A 20,481-nucleotide genomic window follows, 5' to 3' on the forward strand; every position below is an offset into this window, starting at 1 on the left:
AATATTGTTCCCATTTAATGTTTTGCTTTTAATTAAGGAATAATTTCAGGAATATGTGTTTGTTATACTGTTTTCCTCATTTTATTAGCATATTTCAGCACAACAGTAAAATAGAAGTCAAAGATGAGACAAGCTAGCAGAGGGAAGTATTACCTACAGTAAACACTTGGACTGTATCACATAGATTAACTTGTAATGTGCTCTGAGTTTTTTAAGCAGATGTTTACATTGGCCTTTATTTGAAAATCACTGGGAATAATGAAAGCATCTTCCATCAGTCAGTATTATTACCAACGATTACTTCGTAATTTTTCCCCCTCTAATGCAGTTCATTTGGTTGACACGTACACGTTTTTGTTTATTCCTCTAAAGAACATACTGTCACAGATTTTCTATCAGAAAGGCGGGCTCTTTAAGAAAGCTTTTCCCAGTACCCATGGCGGACAATTCTCAGTGTCTTCTTTTCGAACTAGTTCTTGTTTTGAAATCAGAAAATCCATGGGCATTCAGGTGGCTCCTGCTGGCAGTCAGTGCTTTCTCATCGCCTGTTTGCAGGCTCTGGCGTGGCCCTGAGCTGTGCTCACTTCCTTTCCTACACGCAGTGCGTAAGCTTTTAGCTCAGTGGTTATTGTGAAGATGCTCCAGGTGCCTTGTGAGATGTTAATACATTAGAAATAATGTATTCTTTTCCATCATGTATTGTCTTTGGCTTATTATTGTTCACATCTGTATTAAAATTGTTTATGCCTCTTTAGAGATGTGCTTGTCAAGAGTCAGCATTTTATTTAAATCAGCCCGTGGTGCTAAGGGCACTGTAAAGGACACTCTGTGAACAAAGGAGCTGGCTGATGTGGGCCTTAAGTTGGGAAGCTTCTGTACTGCCGGGGAAAGAAGACCAGTTTATACACACACGTAACCCCCCAGCCCCCCACGGCTCTGCTGGAATGGTTGCTGCAGCTTAATCGAGTGAAGACAGAGGAGGTATCTGTGTGTGGATTATGTTACAAGTTTGATGTCATTTTAGTGTTTTTTTGATAAAATTTATAGTCACATTATGTAAAATTTGGAAAAATAGAAGAAACGAATCCTGCCTCAAGACTATAACCACTGCTAGGCTTTTGTTGTAATTTCTCTGCATATTTTCATGTAATTGTAACTTAAATGGCAGACTTTTAAAACTTTCCTTTTCACTTAATCTGAAATTGCATTCCATGGTTCTAATTTTAAGTGACTGCATAGTATTCAGTTGAGGATAGGCATGTCTATTTTGACTTACCATTCCCATTTTATTGGGTATTTAAGCTTTTTTGGTTGAATAAACCTGTGACGCGAAATTACAGCGTTAGCAGCTTCTGTTCGGCCAGGTGAGGTGAAGTGGGGAGAGGAGCTGCTGTAATGGCGTCCTTAAGAAGGGATCGTAGCGCAGGAGGAGGTAAGAGCGCAGAGCAGCAGCAGACTGGGTGGTGTGCAGCTTTGAAGATACAGGAGCATCCGTTACCCTGGTGGGAAAGCGCAGAGTTCTTAACACGAGAATCAGTGACTTGAAGGAGATGGAACTCAGGAGCCTGAATTTTAAACCCTCTTAGTGCATCTAGCAATTTTTGTTGTAGCTCTAACAAAGTACCACCGATTTAATGGATTAAAACAGCACTCCTTTATTAGCCTACTGCTCGATGGGTTAGAAATCTGACACGGGTCTCACCGAGCCCAAATCAGGTTGACAGCAGGGCTGTGGTTCTTACTGGACACTCTCAGGGAGAGTCTCCTTCTAAGCTTGTTCAGGTTGTTGGCCAGATTTAGTTCCTCGCAGTGGTGGGTCTGAGGTCCCCATTTCCTTGCTGGCTGTCAGCCAGGGGCCCGTCTCTGCCCCTGGAGGCGGCCCACCTGCCCCTGTGCTTTCCGTGAGCCCCCGAGCCTCTCTCTGTTCTTTGCGTGTGGGTCCCGTCTCAGAGCCCCCGGCGGTGCCTCAGGCCCTTCTGCTTCAGACCGAGCTTCTCCTGCTGCCTCTCTGCCTCCGCCCGAGAAAGCTCTCGGCTTTTACAGGCTCTTGTGGTTAGACTGGCCCATGTGGGTAACAGGCTCACCCCCCCACCTCGAGGTCCTTAATCGTAATTACATCTTCATCGTCCTTTTCGCCACGTAACCTGTTTATGGGTTCTAGGGATTAGGGTGTGAATGTCTTTGGAGGCCATCGATCTGCCTGTTACTGTGAGAGTCTTCTCTCGAGGGGGTTGAAAACAACTTTTTACATTACTTTTCATCGGATTTACAACAAAACCATCACTCTTAGTTTGAGTAGAATACTAACTTTCCCTGGGTTTTTGTAGTTAGGGTAATTCACTTTGCTAGCTTCACATGTTTTAAAGTTGAAAAAGGGGTTAACAGTGACTTTTACAAAAATATAAATAAGTACTGATTTTCTTTTCAGCGACATAGAAAGGAGGTAGGAAAGCCTTTGCTGTCTCTTGGACTGGCTTTAGCCAGGGTGAACAGGTACCTCTGTACCTTTGCAAATAGTAGGCTTTGTAATGAGGTGGTTTGAGTGGCTGTGACTTGTGGAGGGACTCCGGTGTGAGAGCTGTTTGGTAAATACATGGCCACAGACCTTTTAGCATCCTAAGAGTTTGTTTTATTTCTTGTTAATTAAACACACATTACGGGAACCCCTAGTCGGTGCCAGACGTGGTGTTAGGTTCAGAGGTACGTATTTATTTCTGCTCTTACAGGATTCAGTGTTGATCAGGACGGGGAATCTTAGCTGAAGTGACTACAGCAAGTTACGACGGCCGTTAGCTCGGCAGAGGGTTGACTCCGTGGGCACACAGGTGTGTGTATCACAGTGTTCTTGCGGCTTGTCCCCAACTAGAAGTTTCAGATTTCTGTTCGCCCTCTGACTCCAGGGTGTCTTAGGGATTTCTGGAATGTGGATGCTGTCAGTCTTCCTGAAGAGCAAAGTTTGTGACTTTTATATTTTGCAAGTAGTTTTATTGTTTGCGGTTATTAAATTTCCTATTCTCTACTCATTGGGTTTCTTTAGAACGTTGATTGTCCTTTGGTTAAGTAATAAAGAAAGTTAGTTATTTTACACTGTGTTCGGCATAAAGTGCTAACAAAGTACAAAACGGTGACGATGCTTTGGGAAGTAACTTTCTTAAGAAGCCAGAGAAAGCCTTGTAGTTAGTGTGATACGTTAGCAGCTAAGAAATCTTTTGTTTGGTCCTGGGCAGTAGCATTTTCTGTGTTGATGAAAATGTTCTGTACCTGTGCTGTTCAACTCTGTAGCCAGTAGCTACTTAGGGCTGTCGAATGCTTTAATACAGCTAGTGGGGTTGAAGAATTCAGGTGTGTGTTTGTTTTTTAATGGAGGTAATGCGAATTAAACCCAGGACCTTGTGCAAGCTAAGCATGCCCTCTACCACTGAGCTGTACCCTCCCCTGAAGAATTCAGTTTTTACTTTTATTTTAATTAATTTAAATTTAAATAGCCTTTGTAGCCGATGGTTACCAGATTGGACAGCACGCTTCTTTGTCGTGTTTGAAATGCATTTAGATAATCATATATTTTGTAAAGCGTAATAATGGTTTGAGATTCATGGATTCTGGAGCTCCAAATCTGAGGTGGCCGTGGAAGTTGTTATGAGGGCTTGTGGCCATGCAGGGTTGTGAGGCCCCCGAGCCACGACAGCCCCGCTCTTCCTGGTGTGGCTGTCGCCTCCCTGTCCCTGAGCCGTCCACCTATGCAGGTGTTGCAGGAAATCCATGGAAGGGGGCACGTAGCATTGCCCAGAGGACACGCTGGGGTTCCCATCCCGGGTCTCTCTGGGCCAACTGGTGCCACATGTGGCCTGTGGTAATCTGGTGAGTCTAAATATTTACTTATCCTAGGAAGACTCCCTGACATCAAATACACAGTTCGCCTTCGCTCATTCAGAGGAAGAACAGAACGACGCTTGGTAGACTGGGCTGAGGAAAGACTGCCGAGACTCGCCGGAGGGGCAGTGCCCCCTGTAATTTATAACCACTGTTTACAAAGTAGCCCCACGAAAGATAATACGCGGTGCGTAAAAAGCCCGCTTGTAATTGAGCGTCCGCGGTGCTTGATGTCGGTCATCCCCACGTCTGCGGGAGGCCACCGGGTGGGCCCCCCAGGCTGGCTCCTGGTCGCCCAGCTCCCCGCCCCACCCCAGGGCTCTGTGATGCTGCCTTCTCTGCGGTGCTCAGAGCTGGCGCCGCTGGCTGCAGCGATCGCTCTTGTGCGCTCACTTATTGGCTTGATGTTGGATTGTCTGCAGCGTAAGCTCCGTGGGGACGAGGAATTCGCCCTCTTGTTGGCCACTCTTTCTCCGTTACTGTGACAATGGCTGGACCTCAGGGACAGTCCCGAGTGAGTGAACGAATGGGAGAAAACACTCTTGGGTTTTAGAACTTTGCCTCTCAGTGAGATTTTCCTAAGTTACTGAATGTCGAGACTGAATGAGATGGTAGTTTGGACGAAGCCTTGGTGGATATTCTGTCACTTTCAAGAAAAACCACTGGTAGAGAAATGCTCTTTGCCTTCGCAGAAGCTCAGCGCTGGTTTTGTCTTTTGTCTGGGGGCTCTGGGCTCTTTCTCCTGGAATCGGGAACTAACCGAGGAGGATGGAGGGTCCTTCCTGTATCTCAGTGTGACCTCAGGAGGACCCCCTTTTTTCCCTCTCCAATGACCTATTCAAACATCGAAAACATGTATTTAAAAACAAAATGGAACTACGAAGCTTGCTGTTTAGACCTATGAACGAAAGCCTTAAGCATGGTCCGCCATCATTAATGGCGGTAAAGGAGTGTCTAGGAGAGTTATGTAATGTGACCTCTGGGCTGTGACTTGGAGTCATAGTCCTCGCTAGTGGTCCCTTCGTCTCCTCTTCCCCCCAAACCCCCAAACGCTGTGTCCCCGGTTCGCTACTGTTACTAGGGAACAAATGTACGAGGGTAATCGTAGAGTGCCGTAAACTTGCGATAGCCCATCTCAGAAGCATCCCACTCTGTAAACTGCTCGTGGGGTGGAGAAGACATCCATCCACGTTCCTCAGTAACTGCTGGGTGTCAGAACTTATTGCACGCCCACCCTACCCTCAGTTTTTTCTAGTCCACCTTTCTTTATTGTTATCATTTGACCATCCAGGATCAGAACCAAATCAAAACAGCCTGTACTTAGGGGGTCATTATATTACCAGAATATACTAACAATGTAAAGGAATATAACAAGTGTACTCATGAAAATAGAGGTATTTGCTGGGGCTTTGAGTGTGTATGGTGGAAATACCGATGTCGCGCTGTAGAGTGAGTATCTTATCGGAATGCATGTGTGTATTGCACTTTTTAAATCAGTTTTATTGAGGTATAATTTACATACAATGAAATGCAGTCATTTTCAGGGTGCATTTCCTTGACTTTTGACAATTGCAAGGTACAGATATTTTTGATAGAAAAATGAGATGCAACTTTCAAGTCCTTTGCAGCTCACTGGGTTGTTGCAGCTTAGAAATTGAAATAAGTAGTAAAATATGTACCACGTGGGAAAAGATGAGGCCAATGTAAACAAAGAAGAGTAGCGGTCGTGCCGTTTGTAGTTCTTACCTGACTCGGAAACCCATGTAATCCTGATTTTTTTTATTGGCTATCTGAGCCTCTTGGGATCATACAGTGTCTCTCAGTTGTAGAGAAATATAGATCATCATACTGCATGTTGGCCGGTGGTAGTTTTTTGGCGAGAATTTTTCTTACGCAAAATTGAGTAAACTTCATGCTCGTGGAAAAATAATTTACAACAGAATTTTATTGATTGTGTTCTCATTTGGAATAACAGCAGGGCAGATCACCTAGGCCAGCGCAAGTTGGATCCCATTTCCTGGGGAGTTAGCTGTGAGAACAAACTCATTTCAATTTCAGTGGTGACAGCTGTTGAGTGAATTTTCCTGTGATACCCTTCACAGCAGGAAATGATATATTGTAACTTGGGCTCCCTTGACTTCCTGCACACCCAGCAAGTCCAGACAGCAGGGAGTGTGCTTTCTAAATGTCTGAATAGCCTAGCTTACGGGGACAGAGCATTTGTTTGTAACGTCTGAAGTGGGTTTAAAATTGTGATTGCAAAATTGGATATATGGATGATACACAAAACTTTTGTTTCCTTTTTTTGCAATTTGTTTTTCCACTTGTGCTGTGATTATACCTGACTCTACGTTGTATTGGAACTTGGTCTACTTTTATAGACTAATGTGGGAAATTACAGTCATTTTGAAAGCTGTATTTGCTTACTTTTAAATTTAAGCAAATAAATATGTTTTCTTGATGCAGAGATCAGCTTCAATTACCTGCGATGCTTTCTTCACTGCTTTTTTATTTTATCCAGTTTTTGAAATATGGTTAAGTATAGCTGCCAGATAGAAAGGATAAGCTCGTATTAACCTCTTTCAAGAGTCCTGGGAAATATTGCTAGAGAAAGGAAATGTGTTTTCTATGTTTCTGTTTTATGAACCTCAGAATCTGTCTGTTGGGGGGATGGAAGGCATCAAGATACTCCTAGAGGCTGGGAGGCAGATTCTGTCCAGTCTGGCCCAGGGTCCTGCTGTCATCTGCACTCATATCCCACCCAGCACGGCTTCTGACAAAGGACTGAAGAATGGACCTTGTAACTCAGTGCTGAGGTGGGCACGCAGCCCCGAAGACTTCCAAATAGAAATGCGTCACAGCTTTATCCACCCCCACTTCCAAAAAAAAGATTCAAGTTACCTCCAAGCTAATCAGAATTCAAGATTGCTTCCTGAAGACTTTAAATGGCAAACTGTGGCTCAGGTTTAGAGCCTTGATTCCCGAGTACAGTGCTGAGAAAACAAGCCTACTTGCAGTAAACTTGGGGCACTTGCTTTTGGCCCCAATGCAGCGTGTTTTCCGCTCATGACCAGCAGAGACTGATCCTAGTGTGGTAAATAGGAGTCGGGGTAGGGCAGTTGGCTTTTCTACAGGCATCCTTGGCCCTCAGGAGAACCGTCGGATGGCCTCACCCCCCTGTCCTCACCCATATAGTGAGTGACCTATGAGAACCCAAATAGGGGCCACAGGTTTACTTTTCAGTTACTTCAGTGCAATTCATTTTACTAATATCTTATTTCACTCATAGTCCAAATATTTCAACATGTTACCAATATGAAAATTTATTAATGAAATGTTTTACATTATTTTTTCATACTAAGTCTTTGAACTCCAGTGCCTACTCTATACTTTGTGGACATCTCAATTCTGACGAAGCTTCGTTTCCAGGGCTCAGCGGTCACGGTTGGCTAGTGGCTGCTGTGTGGGATAGAGCAGCTCCACAAGGTGGGGCCCCATTGAAATCTGCAGGGTTTGAGGCTGTTTGCAGCGTGCAGACTTCCTAAGAGTATAAACCTTCCAGATCATAAGGTTATTCAAAGACGTCTAAATTCTACTTCAAGATTCAGTATTTTATGTGATAGTATAAAGAAGATAGGAAAGAAATACAGTTTTCTCCCCCTGAAGTTCAAGGGGAGAAACTAGTACACGTTAAGAGTAGAGAGAAACAACCACCAACATGTTCAAGTGTAATAAACTGAGGCTCAGATGGTGGTGATGACAATTTGAGTGCAAAATACTGTGGTGGACGCCTACCAGCATCTGCTTCAATTCTCACAGCAGCCCTTTAAGAGGGGTGCGTTCATGATCCCTTTTAGGGTCCCTGTGTACCAGGGAGGAAACTGAAAGTAATTAAGAGGTTTTCGCCAAGTTACATGGACAGTGAGTGCAAGCGGACCCATGACCAGTGGATCCTGAAGCCAGTGCTCTTGGTCACTCTGTTCTGCTCGCTCCTTTCTGCTGTTCTGCCTCCGTGATTGCTTTTGGCCACTTGGACTTGGAAAAATGATGCAAATATGGAGGAACGGCAGCCAGTTCCTAACATGTTGCAGCCAGTCCACGACTTCCTGTTTACCTCCCTCAATTTTCATCACTGATGGGAACCGGAGAAAATGATTGGAGAGATAATCACCCCTGAAGGGCCTTTTGCCCCCTGTTTTGTCCGCTGTGTCCCGTGGCGTGGATGTCCCCAAGCTAGAGCTGGTGAAGCCACTTGAGTGGAGGTGTGATGGTCTGCCCTCTGCTGAGCTCAGTGCCACAGCATGGAAAGACTTCCTCCTCCCTTAACAGCTCATCTGGTCGTGAGACCCACAAGTCCACTTTTGTAGAATTCCTTCTTTTTGTTTTCAGCTCTTCTTTGGCGGCTCTCAAAAACAATTCCCCAATTTTTTTTTAAACACCTTTTTTTTGTGGTATGATTCCTGTGCAGTAAACTATACACATTTCAGATGTACACTTTGATGAATTTTGATAGATGTACACACCCATGAAACCACCACCACAATCAAGACAGTTTACATTTCCATCACTCCCCAAGAGGTGTAATTTTTGAAAGCCCAATTTATCCCTTCCCACCCCTTTATCCCCTGGTAACCATAAGTTTGTTCTCTGTCTATAAGTCTGTTTCTGTTTTTTAGATAAGTTTATTTGTGTCCTTTTTTCTAGATTCCACATATGGGTAATAACGATACGGCATTTTTCTTTCTCTTTCTGGCTGACTTCACTTAGAATGACAGTCTCCAGGTCCATCCATGTTGCTGCATATGGCATTACTTTATTCTTTTTTATGGCTGAGTAGTATTCCATTGTGTATGTGTGTGTGTGTATGTGTACATCTTCTTTATCCAGTCATCTGTTGATGGACACTTGGGTTGTTTCTATGTCTTGGCTATTGGAAATAGTGCTGCTGTGAACATGAGGGTGCATGTGTCTTTTTGAATTATATTTTTATCTGAATATATACCCAGGAGTGGGATTACTGGATCACACAGTAAGTCTATTTTTAGTTTCTTAAGGACCCTCCATACTGTCCTCCATAGTGGCTGCAGCAGTTTATATCCCCACCAACAGTGTAGAAGGTTCCAAAAACAATTCCCTGTTGAGACCTCAGTGTTTGCATTGATATTGGTGGTGCATCGAATGGGACTTAAATGTCTCTTGTTTCTACGAAGACCTTTCACTGTCTGCCTTTCACAGATGAGATGTGTGCAGAAGTCTCAGTTTCTGATTTACCTGTTTACATATCCGCTGTGTTTGCATTCTGTAAGCTAGATGTCTGTGTGGTAAGCTGGTTCCATGAGGGTGTGATTAATCGTACCTTCCTGTCTCACTTATCCCCAGCCCTCCTCCTATGCTGCCGTGGATTGGTGTCATTGGATTGAAAGCAGAATCATGTCAAATTTAGTTACATAGACACAGTGTTACAGGTATTTCAAAAGTCTCTTCTCCTTTCAGCTTTTAATTTGTTGAAACTGTTAGCTTTACAGTGTTCTATTTACTGTGACTTTTAGCTGTGTTGGAAAAGTAACTGTGCTTACCTCTTACTGTTTAATGAGCGCGATAATGTGGGAGGAAAAAGTTCCTCAGATGTGACTGAGTTTTAATTAAGTTGCAGGCAGGCCTAGTAAACAAATACTACAGTGAGAAAATGCTTGTATATATTTTGTGTACCATTAGTTCTCCTACGGTAGCCTGGATGACTTAGGACCACCAGCTCAAAACAAAACAAAGGAACCAAGGACACACACCCAAGTACCTCTGTGTCAGCAAAGGGTTTGTGACACACAGCTGCAAGCTTCAGTCTTCTTAGAGAGTACTGTTATGCACAAGTTCAGGTTTTTAAAGGTTTTAAACTTGACAGAGCCTCACATTTTTATTAAAATGGTGATTCAGCGCTATGTTATTGCAGACGGAGATAGGATTTGTTTTTATTTTCATGGTTTCATGGACCTGCATTTCAGGACCTACATACCCAATTTTAGCTCTTTTTTTCCCCCTTTGCCTCTGTTTGACTTTTTGGCCACCTAACCCAGCCTCCTCCTCTAGAAGCCGTGAGATTTCCTTGGCTTTGCTTATCTCTTTCTGCCTGTCCATCTGACACGTGCGAGCCCTCTGGATCCTGAGGAAAACAGCCGTTTTATTATCCCCAAAGCCACCTCCTTCTCACGCTTGTATTTTTAAACCCCTCCAACAACCTCAGTAAACTCAAATCACATGCTCCTGTGAGCCTGGTCAAAACTTAAGGATGTTTTAATGCGTATAAAATTACTCAGCTACCGCTGGTGAAGACATTGGAATAGCCGGGCCTGTGACTTCTCTATGGTCATCGCATCCCGCTCCTAAGCCTCCAGACGCAGCCCTTCCTTGACCGTGACCTCCCTTGCTTCCCCTTCCCCGCCCCATCCCTCATCCTCCCTGACTGGAGTCTTCCTGTCTTTCAGCCTTTTGCTGGTCCCGTTGGCCTGGCAGGCTTGTCTCCTCAGCCTCAACTTCTAGTGATACTCAGGGCCCTGTGCCCTGTCCCTGCGCGCTCCCTCTTCGTGACGTCTCAGGGCTGCCCGTGGCTCTGTCCTCCCCTTCTTGGGCCGGGCGTGCTCCCTGTGGCCTGGCCGTGTCACCCATCTCTCGTCCTGCCGCGGGGGCCAGATCCGGGCCCAGCCCCGTGGTGTGACTCTTCCTTGGTCCCCGAGATGCTTAGTGAGTGCACGCAGAGGGGTTGAGGAGCCCCACTCTTGAAAGCTTTCTTCTTTTTAGGGTGATTAGAAAAGGACAACCACTGGGATTTAGGAAAGCTCTGTTATGGAGTCTGACAGTCTAACGGCATTTAAAAAAATAAAGTTTTGGGAGGGTGGGAATAGCTCAGTGGTAGACAGAGCACATGTTTAGCATGCATGAGGTCATGGGTTCAATCCCTGGTACCTCCATTATTAAAAAAAAATCAGAACCTTTATAAAAAAATTTTTTTTTTGCCCTCGGTTTTGTGCATTTGTATAGTCCTGTTTGGGGGAATGAAGGTGTTTATTTTCCTTTTTTGGGGGGCTGGGATTAGGTTTATTGATTGATTGATTGATTGATTGAAGTCTGGGGATTGAACCCAGGACCTCGTGCATGCTCAGCCCGCGCTCTGTCGCTGAGCTAGTCCCACCCCTTCTTCTGCTCTTCCAGTGCGACGTAGTTGTTGCATTTTACAAGCACACACTGTATCCCTTCACAGCTCAGTATCTTCAGACAGTCTTGTATTATGACTGAATACTCATTGAAGCACATCTGTCGTTTTCCTTGCTTTTCTGACTTTTTGGTAACTTGAGAAGATGATAGCGTTTTACCTTTAGTGCCTTTCACCTGCTACTCTGGCAAATAAAAGATGAATCATACAGACAGTGTGTGAATAAATCACTGCAGCTGCTCTTCCTGACCACCCAGGTTCTTGGGGAACGACTGACGCTGAGTTAGGACTTACCTTTTTTCTTTGTAACTTGTGGCAAATTAGTGGCTAAATGGAGAATTAGAGAAATTAAATCTCCACTTTTCAGGATTCTCTGATTAATCAAAAATTCCTTTTTATTGTTGGCAAATTTCGTGGCCCATTAAAATGTTTTTTGGGCTGCCGTACTGAAAAAAAACATGGCATTTGTGTTACGTCTCAATTTCTTCTTTTATGGAAGTTTAGAAGCGGGAAAGCTTTTGTGCCTACTAAATCCCCCTTGTACATCAGCGACAGTGGTTTCTCCAAATAAAGCTGTGATTATTTAAATAATAACCACATGCTGAGTTTGCGTGTGTGTAGCCAATTAGAAACGGTTTTTGCTGTTAAGAATTAATTTTTCTAGGGAGGGAGGGTATAGCTCAAGTGGTGCATGCTTAGCATGCATGAGGTCCTGGGTTCAATCCTCTGTGCCTCCACTTAAAAAAAATTTAATTAATTAAATAAACCTAATTACCTCTTCCTTGCCCCCCCCCCGAAATTACTTTTTCTGTGTTTCCCCAATACAATGATTAAGAATGTTCATTCATAACATTGATCTATTTTTTTAATTGTAAAAACAAGACTGTGTTTCAGCAGTTCACCGTGTGTCTTTTTGCTCATTGGTGTAGCAGCTGTGCTCGCTTAGAAGCGGTATGATACCAGCAGACACCAGCTCTGAGTGTGGTAGAGGGTGCCCCACCCCCTGTCCAGGGCGCCGCCATCAAGCTCCTCTGCTAACATCCCTTGGTGCTTCCAAAGGCCAAAGGTCCAGTTTCATGAGCTAATGCGAATTGTTCCGAAGGGTTTCATTCTCTGATGGCAACACTATTTGTTTCTTTCTCCGTCTGCTGCGGGCTTCTACAAAAACTTCTCTTGCCTGGAATATCGCAGTATCTTTCCAACTGATTTCCCATTGTTCCTTTCCCGAGCATAATCCTGATGGTGTGAATTCTTGCCCCAGATCTTTTTGTGGTTCTTTACTGCCCATAGACCATCGGATACAGTGCTTCTCCCGGTTTGCCTTTCTTGTGTCTGAAAATTCCCCCCCCCCCACATTGGCTTCATCTACTCCTAACTAGCTCAAATATGCATTAAATACCTGGGCTGTACCAGCTCCTTCAGCCAAGACGTAAGTTAGCCCTTCTGGTCACGGGTGAGAGGCGGAGGAATCTCATTCCCAGTTCTCATGCCCGAGCTCTTCATTTCCATCACTTTTCCTCCTGGGGGTTCCACGCTTGCCCTGACTGGGCTGGCTGGTAGCCATCTTCCTTCTAATAATATTTTTAGAAGTATGGTGTCTGTAGTTACCTTACATTCTCCGTGTAGTTAATTTACACCCAGTAAATTCTTTATTAATCATTGCTACTATTCTCTTTTTTACTTTTTTCTTAGAATTTAGCCCTTTTACACATTACTGGAGGGGGGCATTGCTTGTTTGTTTGCTTTTGGGGGGAAGTAATTCAATTTATTCATTTGTTTTTATGGAAGGATTGAACCCAGGACCTCGTGCATGCTAGGTACACGCTCTACCACTGAACTGCACCCTCCCTCTCTGTTGCATGTTCTGTCAGAGCCTTGAGGAACAACCGTTTATACTGCTGCTCAGGCAAACATGTGTCCTCTTTCTGTATCTTCTCTTTGTACTGAGTCCACTGCAGCTATCTGGGCTGAGAAACCTATATGCTCAGTAACACTAGAATCATGTTTGTACATCATTTTACCATTTATAGAGGAATTCTGTGTTAACCTTGTCGAGTTGGAAGATGGTGATCAACTTCTGGCTGAAGAGGCCTAAGCTTGTAGGGGCCAGCGCCTCCCAGCTGGGAGAGGACTCCATGCTGCCGCCCTTCCCTTCCTGGCCCTCCCCTCCCCCGCCCCCTACACTTACTGGTCAAGACTGCAGTCGCTCTGTGTCCCGGACTGTGCTTTACTGGTTTTAATGACCACTTCGAATATATTATTTCATTTGGTTTCCCCAGCGTGTCTGCCAGTCAGGCAGGCCTGGCATCACTAGTGCCATTTTACAAATGAGAATAGTGCAAGCTGCCACCGTTTGCCAAACTAACGATTTAAAAGACAGAAGCAAGAGCAGGCCTTCAGACTTCTCCCAACGCTGTTTTCATCGCCCCATGTGTAAGAGATACCGGCAATTAAACAGTCGTCTGGTTGCGTCCGACATTAAAATGTAAGATATTAAAGCTAAGCGGCAGCTGTTGGTTTAACTTAGCGTCAGCTCTGTGCCGTGGCACTGCTGTGATAAAAGGAGTGGGCAGAGCCTGGGGAGACGCTGCCCCAGGTCTGTGCCCTGGAGGGAGAAGTAACAGCAGCGTGAGAAGCCGTGCCTGGGCGCAGGTCGTCCATGTCTCCGCATTCTGCTCATCCTGCTCCCAGTGACTCTGAGGCCCTCTTAGCCCATGGAGGGCGGGCTACAGAGAGGGAAATCTACGCTTATGACAGCCCCCTGGCCAGCGACTGCAGCGTCCCAAGGTAGGCCGTGGTTCTGCTTCATAATCCAGGAACCCATTGTTCAGTCAGTGACTTGACTGACTGGAAACAACAGCCTTTCTACAGAGCATCTTGAGAGCATGTGTTTTTCAGCATAAAGAATCTATACTTCACATACCGAGCAGACAGCAAGTGGAGCATCTGGAATTCTGTGCACCTGTAGTGGTACCTTACTCCAGAGCTCCCCTCTCGCCGTGGCATCTGCGTGAACCAGGATGTGGTCGTGGCCTTCTGTGTGCCGGTGCACCTGCCCGTGTCTGATCTGTGTCAGTACTGATGGAGTTGGATGTGGGTGTGGAGTTGTGTCAAGGGGATGAAAATGTGCCCAGGTGGATGTATGCCGTGTTTTATTTCTCATTTCTAAAGAATTCAGCAGGAAGTATATCCTCGAGGGGAGAATGGCAGGGGATGGTGAACAAACAGCAAGCTGGGAGTCAGGAAGTTTGAGTCCAGTGAGATTGTAACGTTTGGAAACAAGACACACAGTGGTGAATGGTGAGAGGGGAGAGACTGAGTTTTGGAGACCAGAATGAATGGGTTGCCTTCCTGTTTGAAAAATTATCAAGTACTTGCCATTAATGTATCTAGAAAGAACAGTACGATTGCACTGCTCACCTGCTCTGATCTAACAGCTTCCTCATTTCTCAGATGTAAAATAAACATGCTCTCTGGGGTTGTCGTGAGGGTATAATGAGAGGAAATAGATATGGAATCTCTGCACAGGTAAAGGGCTGTTCTGATGTCACTTGTTTTAATGAATAGTGATTACTGTATGTCAGGTCCTTTAACAAAAACTATTTCGATCCAGACGTCCTGTCGGCACCGTAGAGCAGGCACTGTCATCTCTGTCTGACAGGAGGGAGCCTGGGGTACAGAGAGTCGAGGTGACCTACTCAGGGGCCTACTGAGCGGTGGCCCTGGACGTCAGCTCCAGGCTGGTCTCAGCTCGGCCGCCGTGCTGTTAATAAGGGGTCAGTGGAAGAGGCTGGACCTTCAGCAGTGGTTTGCATTGTGCTTCCCCTGGAACTGGCGTCCAGGAGGCCCAGATGAGTGCTGTATTTTTGTGTCATTAATACCGTATAAAATCCCTTTAAAACACTTGGCTGCGTTTCTCCTAAGGTTTGTATGTAAAGTGTTCTCTCACTTGTGACTTTATATCAGAATGAAACATTTCCTTTGAAGTGATCAAACTATGTTTTACAGATCCTCTTTTAATATTTTGTTCTCTTTATTTTTAGTCATTCCTACACTGGTCAAGATTACAGCACCCAGGGGAACGCCGGGAAGATTTCTTTAGATCAGATCGATTCAGTAAGCACCTCATCCTTTTAAACTTAGACCTCTGTCGATGGCGTCAGCACAGATTTTCTTCAACCAAAGATTATTTTGGGTGGGGAGATGGGCGAGAACGTCATTCCATTGCTTGCTGTTCATTTTTAAAGGAAATCCGGTGTGCTACACGTAGGATTTTTTTTTTTTAATCATAGGAAAACCAAACAGTCTGAAAATTATTTGTAGTCTGGTAGAGACAGAATTTAATTATTTTTTCAAAGGGGAATTCTTTTTAGTAATGATAGCTAAATAGTAGCTGTGTGTTTGTATTTAAATACTATATACATTTAGAAAAGGAAGAATGGGAAATACTGGGGCTGTCAGCTTGCCAGGGCTGCCGTAACACAGTAACCACAGGCTGGGGGCCTTAAGCGACAGAAACTTACTTTGTCACAGTTACGGAGGCGAGAGTTCCACGATCTGAGGCCTCTCTCCTTGGCGTCTAGGTGGCCGCCGCCTCCTCCCCGCACCGTGTTCTCTGGGGTCTTTCCTCGTGCTCCCACCTCCCTGGGTCTCCTCCTCTGCTCAAGGGTGCCAGGCTCACTGGACCAGGGCCGCAGCCCCGTGGCCTCACGCGGCCTTCATTTCCTCCTTTCAGGTCAGGCCCCACCTCTGAGCACAGTCACGTTCTGAGGTCGTGGGGTTGGGACTTGGGCGCAGAAGCTTGGGGAGGATGTGATTCATTCCATAACACTAGGTGCAGGCTCCCCGCCTCGGGCTGCTGCTCCATCAGTGGGTGGTGCATTTCAGCATCACTCCATGGTTCCGTAGCAGAAAGAAAGAGTGGCACACTTGACTCTGCTTCTGATTTGTAGAATTTCCCTTCGGTACGTTGTAGAATTTCTGCTTTACTCATCAGAGGGAAACTAAATAAGCCATTAATAATCTTTGTTTAGACATTTACCACATTATTTACAATAGATTACAAATACACTGAGATTGAAAAAAATACACTGAGACTTTAATGTTTGGAAGCTAAGACATACAGTGGTGAGTGAGGAGAGACCATGAGTCTTTGGAGACCAGAATGAATAGGTCACCTTCCTATCTGAATAATTATCATCAAGTACTTACTGTTAATGTATCTAGAAATACCTGTAGGATTGCCCACCTTGTACACTTGGTTTGAAATTTGTTCCCAAGAATATCCCACCCTTTACTTTTTTCACACGGTTGTTTCAGCACTTCCTCCCCGCCGTATCATTCGTGTTTATATTACCTTATGAATGGTTGGAGGTTGATTCTGTTCCTAGTCTTACCAGGGTGTTTTCCCATTCGCAAGCAGATGGGAATTCGGCTGGACACTGTGGGGAGACATAGAAAAATAATCACTAATTCACTTGGTGAATGTATATTGAGCCCATCAAGTACATACCAGCCACTGAGCTGTGAATGCGGAGGTGAAAAAAAACCAAAAATGCCCCTACCTTCGTGAGCCTTACCCGAGGGAGGCTGAAAAGATAGTGAATAGTAAATAAGCAACCTAATTATAAAGCATGTCAGGTGTGGTGGTGACATCTCCACTCTGCCTGGGACTCTGGGCCACATGACAGAGATGTGTCTGCATCTGGACGTCTTCCAAACTGTGTCCCTACTGCGTCGTCCTCACAACAGCCTGTCATTAGCACACTCTTCAGCACCCTCAGTTTATTCTCCAAATGTTCCCTCTAGATTTTTCTTCTAACTGAAATCTGGCTCCTTCAGGGACACTGTCTCCTCTATGGCCCCTTCAAGCAGTGGCCGCTTTCCCCCCACACCCCGTGTAGTTATGGGGTGAATGTCTTCATCGGTCCGCATCACCACTTCCAAACCATCTCTCTGCCTTCCGCTGCCGTGCCAGCTCCCGTGAGCCCCGGCGGTCGCATCCTACCACCTGGTAGGTCTCCGTGGTGCTGGCACCGCCCACCCTGTCTCAGGTCGGGGCCTCTGCGCGGACACGACTCCTGATGTCCCTGGGCCCGGCAACATCCCTGGGGATAACTGTGGAATATGACTCAGCAGGACAAGAGGAGCGAGCTGTTGATACCTGCAGCAACCTTGATGAATTTTGTGGGACTGATGCTGAGTAAAAAAGCCAATGTCAAAACATCACACACTATGTGATTTTATTTATATAACACTCTTGAAATGACAGAATTATAGAGATGGAGACAGGTTAGTGGTTGCCAAGGGTTAGGGGATGGTGGGAGGTGGCGTGCAGGGTTCAGAAGATCGAGGTTATAAAAGGGAAACACGAGGGGCTCTTGTGATGGTGGATGCATGAAACATTACATACCCAGAAATGGGCACATGAGCAGCTGAGAAAATCTAGGACTAGAGGATTGTGTCAACGTCAGTGTCTTGGTTGTGATAATATACTATGGTTGTGCAAGATGTTACCTTTGGGGGAAACTCAGTACATGACATCTCTCTGTATTACTTCTTACAACTGCACAGAAATCTATAGTTATCTCGAAAGAAGAAGTTTAATTAAAAATTTAAAAAAAAAGAAATAGGTGAAATGCATTTTAATTATATATTTTATTTAGCCTAATATATCTATCTAAGTGATAATATCTAAAATGCTATCATTTCAACCTGTAATCTCTATAAAAATATTAAATAGTTCATCTTTAATCACAGAGAGACGATCATACTTCCTTACGGTTTTTGTTTTTACTCCAATTAGACTGAATTTACAATTTGCAAATTAAATTGACTTTGCAACAGACTGTGTGGGGGACCTGATAAATCTCCACCTAACAAAGCACGCTTTTTTCCTTGTAGCTTTCTACCAAATCCTTCCCGCCTTGCATGCGCCAGCTGCACAAAGCCCTGCGGGAGAATCACCACCTTCGTCACGGGGGCCGCATGCAGTACGGCCTCTTCCTGAAGGGCATCGGCTTGACCTTGGAACAGGCTTTGCAGTTCTGGAAGCAAGAATTTGTCAGAGGAAAGATGGATCCGGACAAGGTAATTTTGAAAAATCAGAGCAGTAGCTAAAATTGTAATTTGGTCTGAAAACTAAAAGGTTTCTTTTTGGAATACACCCCTGAAATATTGTTGAAGATTCTAAAAGGTAAGTCTGTCTACGATTTTACTGGGGCAAAAAGAAGCTCACATATGAAGCTAATAGTTGCCACACAAAAGATTGGGAAGGTTAACTTAATTCGCAGGGTAAGATTGAAGCAGTAATGTAAGATACAAAGTAATGCTTGAATGAAGTCTTTTCCTTCTGTAGTCGTTATAGTGAAATTGCTGTCTGAGTTATATTTCTATAGGAATGTGTGTGTGTATCTGCCTACCTGTCTGTCTGTCTGACTCCCTGTATTTCTGTCTATATATAATATGTATACACATGTATCCATACACGCACATATAATGTTATTTTCAGGACTAGGAAATACTGGGAACAAATGAAGTGAAGACAATTCAGGATGCATTCTGTTGTGTCATGCAGAATCTTTCACAGAGAGTTTTTAGACAGACATTTATCACTGTAAACCCGAAAGCTGCTTCTCGATCTGTTCGTCGTACTCAGATTCCCACTCCTATTCCTTGTCTCTCTTCAAGAGTACTAGCTGATCACCTTTTATTTTGGAAATAAGGATCTCTTGTCCCTTCTATGCCATGGCACTGTGGTATGAAGTCAGTTTTTTATTGTTTATTTCTTAGTTTGCTTCTTTCCTGGGAGAGATGAATGATAGGACAGAGGATATTTACTGAGTGATGTTTATAATGACACTTTGTTACATCTTGTATCAGTTTGCTAGGGCTGTGTAACAAAGTACACAGACTGGTTGTCTAAACAGCAGGACTGTGTTCCCCAGCTGTGGAGGCGGAAGTGCAGGTCCAGCTGTGGGCAGATTCAGTGTCCCCCCCAGCCTCTTTCCTTCTGGGCTGTGTCCTCATGTGGCTTTTTCTCTATGTCCACTTCTCTGGTGTTTCTTCCTCTTCTTAGAAGGACACCAGTCCTGCCCACCATTATGACCTCATTTAACTTTAAGTACCTCTCTAAAGGCCCCAATACATAGAGTTAGGGCCTCAATATATGAATTTTAGGATGCAGTTCAGTCCATAACGCAACTCTAGCTTTATACTTTTTAAAAAATAGTTCAGCCTCTTTTATTTATAATATATTATAAAAAGGCTTACAGATTTTTACGGATTTGTTTTAAAACCTGTCTTCACTGATAATTAAGCTCTGTCCTCTGGGCATTGACAGCCTGATCAGTGACTGTCTCTTTCTCCCACGTCCCTTTGCTTGGTCTGTTGCAGGCCTTAATATTTAGTTGTCTTTTTTTTTTTTAATATTTTGAATACTTTTCTGTCTAAGTTTATGCTTGATGTTGGAAGGGAACTTCTTGTCTGTATTATAAAATTATCTAAAACTGTATGTGTTCATTTTTGTCACTGTCATCCAGAGTATAAATATCACAGTAGCATGTCCCTAGATACCTTTTATTAAGGAGAAGCAATTTTTGTATTACAGTCTACAAATTCTTGTGTTCTCTGATAGCCATTTTTTAAAAGTTTGTATAGTCAGTTACAGTGTGTCAGTTCCTGGTGCACAGCGCCATGTTTTAGTCATCCACGTACACACAGAAGTATGGAGCGCTTCATGAGTTTGAGTGTCACCCTTGCACAGGGGCCATGCTAATCTCTGTATTGTCTCAGCTTTAGTATCTGTGCTGCCGAAGCGAGGGCTCTGGTAGTCGTTCTGGACTGGTAGTAATGTGACTGTGGAAGCAGCTGAAGTTTCTGATGCTCATGTTAAGTTATTTTTTATTAGGAATTCGATGTACTAAGTCCCTCTGTGTATGTGAAAAGTAGTCATCTGTCTACAGAATGCTTCTTCAGGGCTGTTAGTTTGGATTGGTTATTTTTCTATTCTTTCAAAACTGTTTTCCAGACTAGCATACAGACTCCAGGAGATGGTATTAATGATACATAGAGGTACCACCTTATATGGCTCCTGGTTACTTGTTCCCAGATTACGCTCTTACAACTTTCGGCACTTAACCATATTTATTGTTTGGTTATGTATTTATTTATTACCTGTCACCTACAATTAGAATAAAACTATAGAGAAGCAGATAGCTTATCTTTCTTGTTCACTGCTGTGTGTGCAGGCACCTGGAACATAAACTCATAGTAGGAACTTAATAAATGTTCATTGAATGAGCTAGATCATAAGTCCCCATAAGTACACAGAAAACTAGAAAATTTGGTCAACTTTTCCCAAATTCCTTCATGAATCAGAGCACGGTACTATACAATTATTTGTTAAC

At 44.2% G+C, this 20,481-nt stretch overlaps 1 protein-coding gene and 1 non-coding gene across 2 annotated transcripts in view; one reads left to right on the forward strand and one right to left on the reverse strand.

The window, feature by feature from the left end:
* Positions 1 to 20,481, forward strand: part of PRIM2 (DNA primase subunit 2) — a 213,720-nt gene that overhangs the window by 124,244 nt on the left and 68,995 nt on the right. The window contains 2 exon segments of the mRNA XM_006194707.3: positions 15,118 to 15,190; positions 17,978 to 18,163. Of these exon segments, the coding sequence (XP_006194769.2) occupies positions 15,118 to 15,190; positions 17,978 to 18,163 (259 nt within the window).
* On the reverse strand, positions 19,794 to 19,897 carry LOC116658410. The gene has a single exon (XR_004313789.1). It is a non-coding gene; the product is annotated as a U6 spliceosomal RNA (small nuclear RNA).

The sequence above is a fragment of the Camelus ferus genome, chromosome 20, assembly GCF_009834535.1.
Source record: "Camelus ferus isolate YT-003-E chromosome 20, BCGSAC_Cfer_1.0, whole genome shotgun sequence".
Taxonomy (NCBI): Eukaryota; Metazoa; Chordata; class Mammalia; order Artiodactyla; family Camelidae; genus Camelus; species Camelus ferus.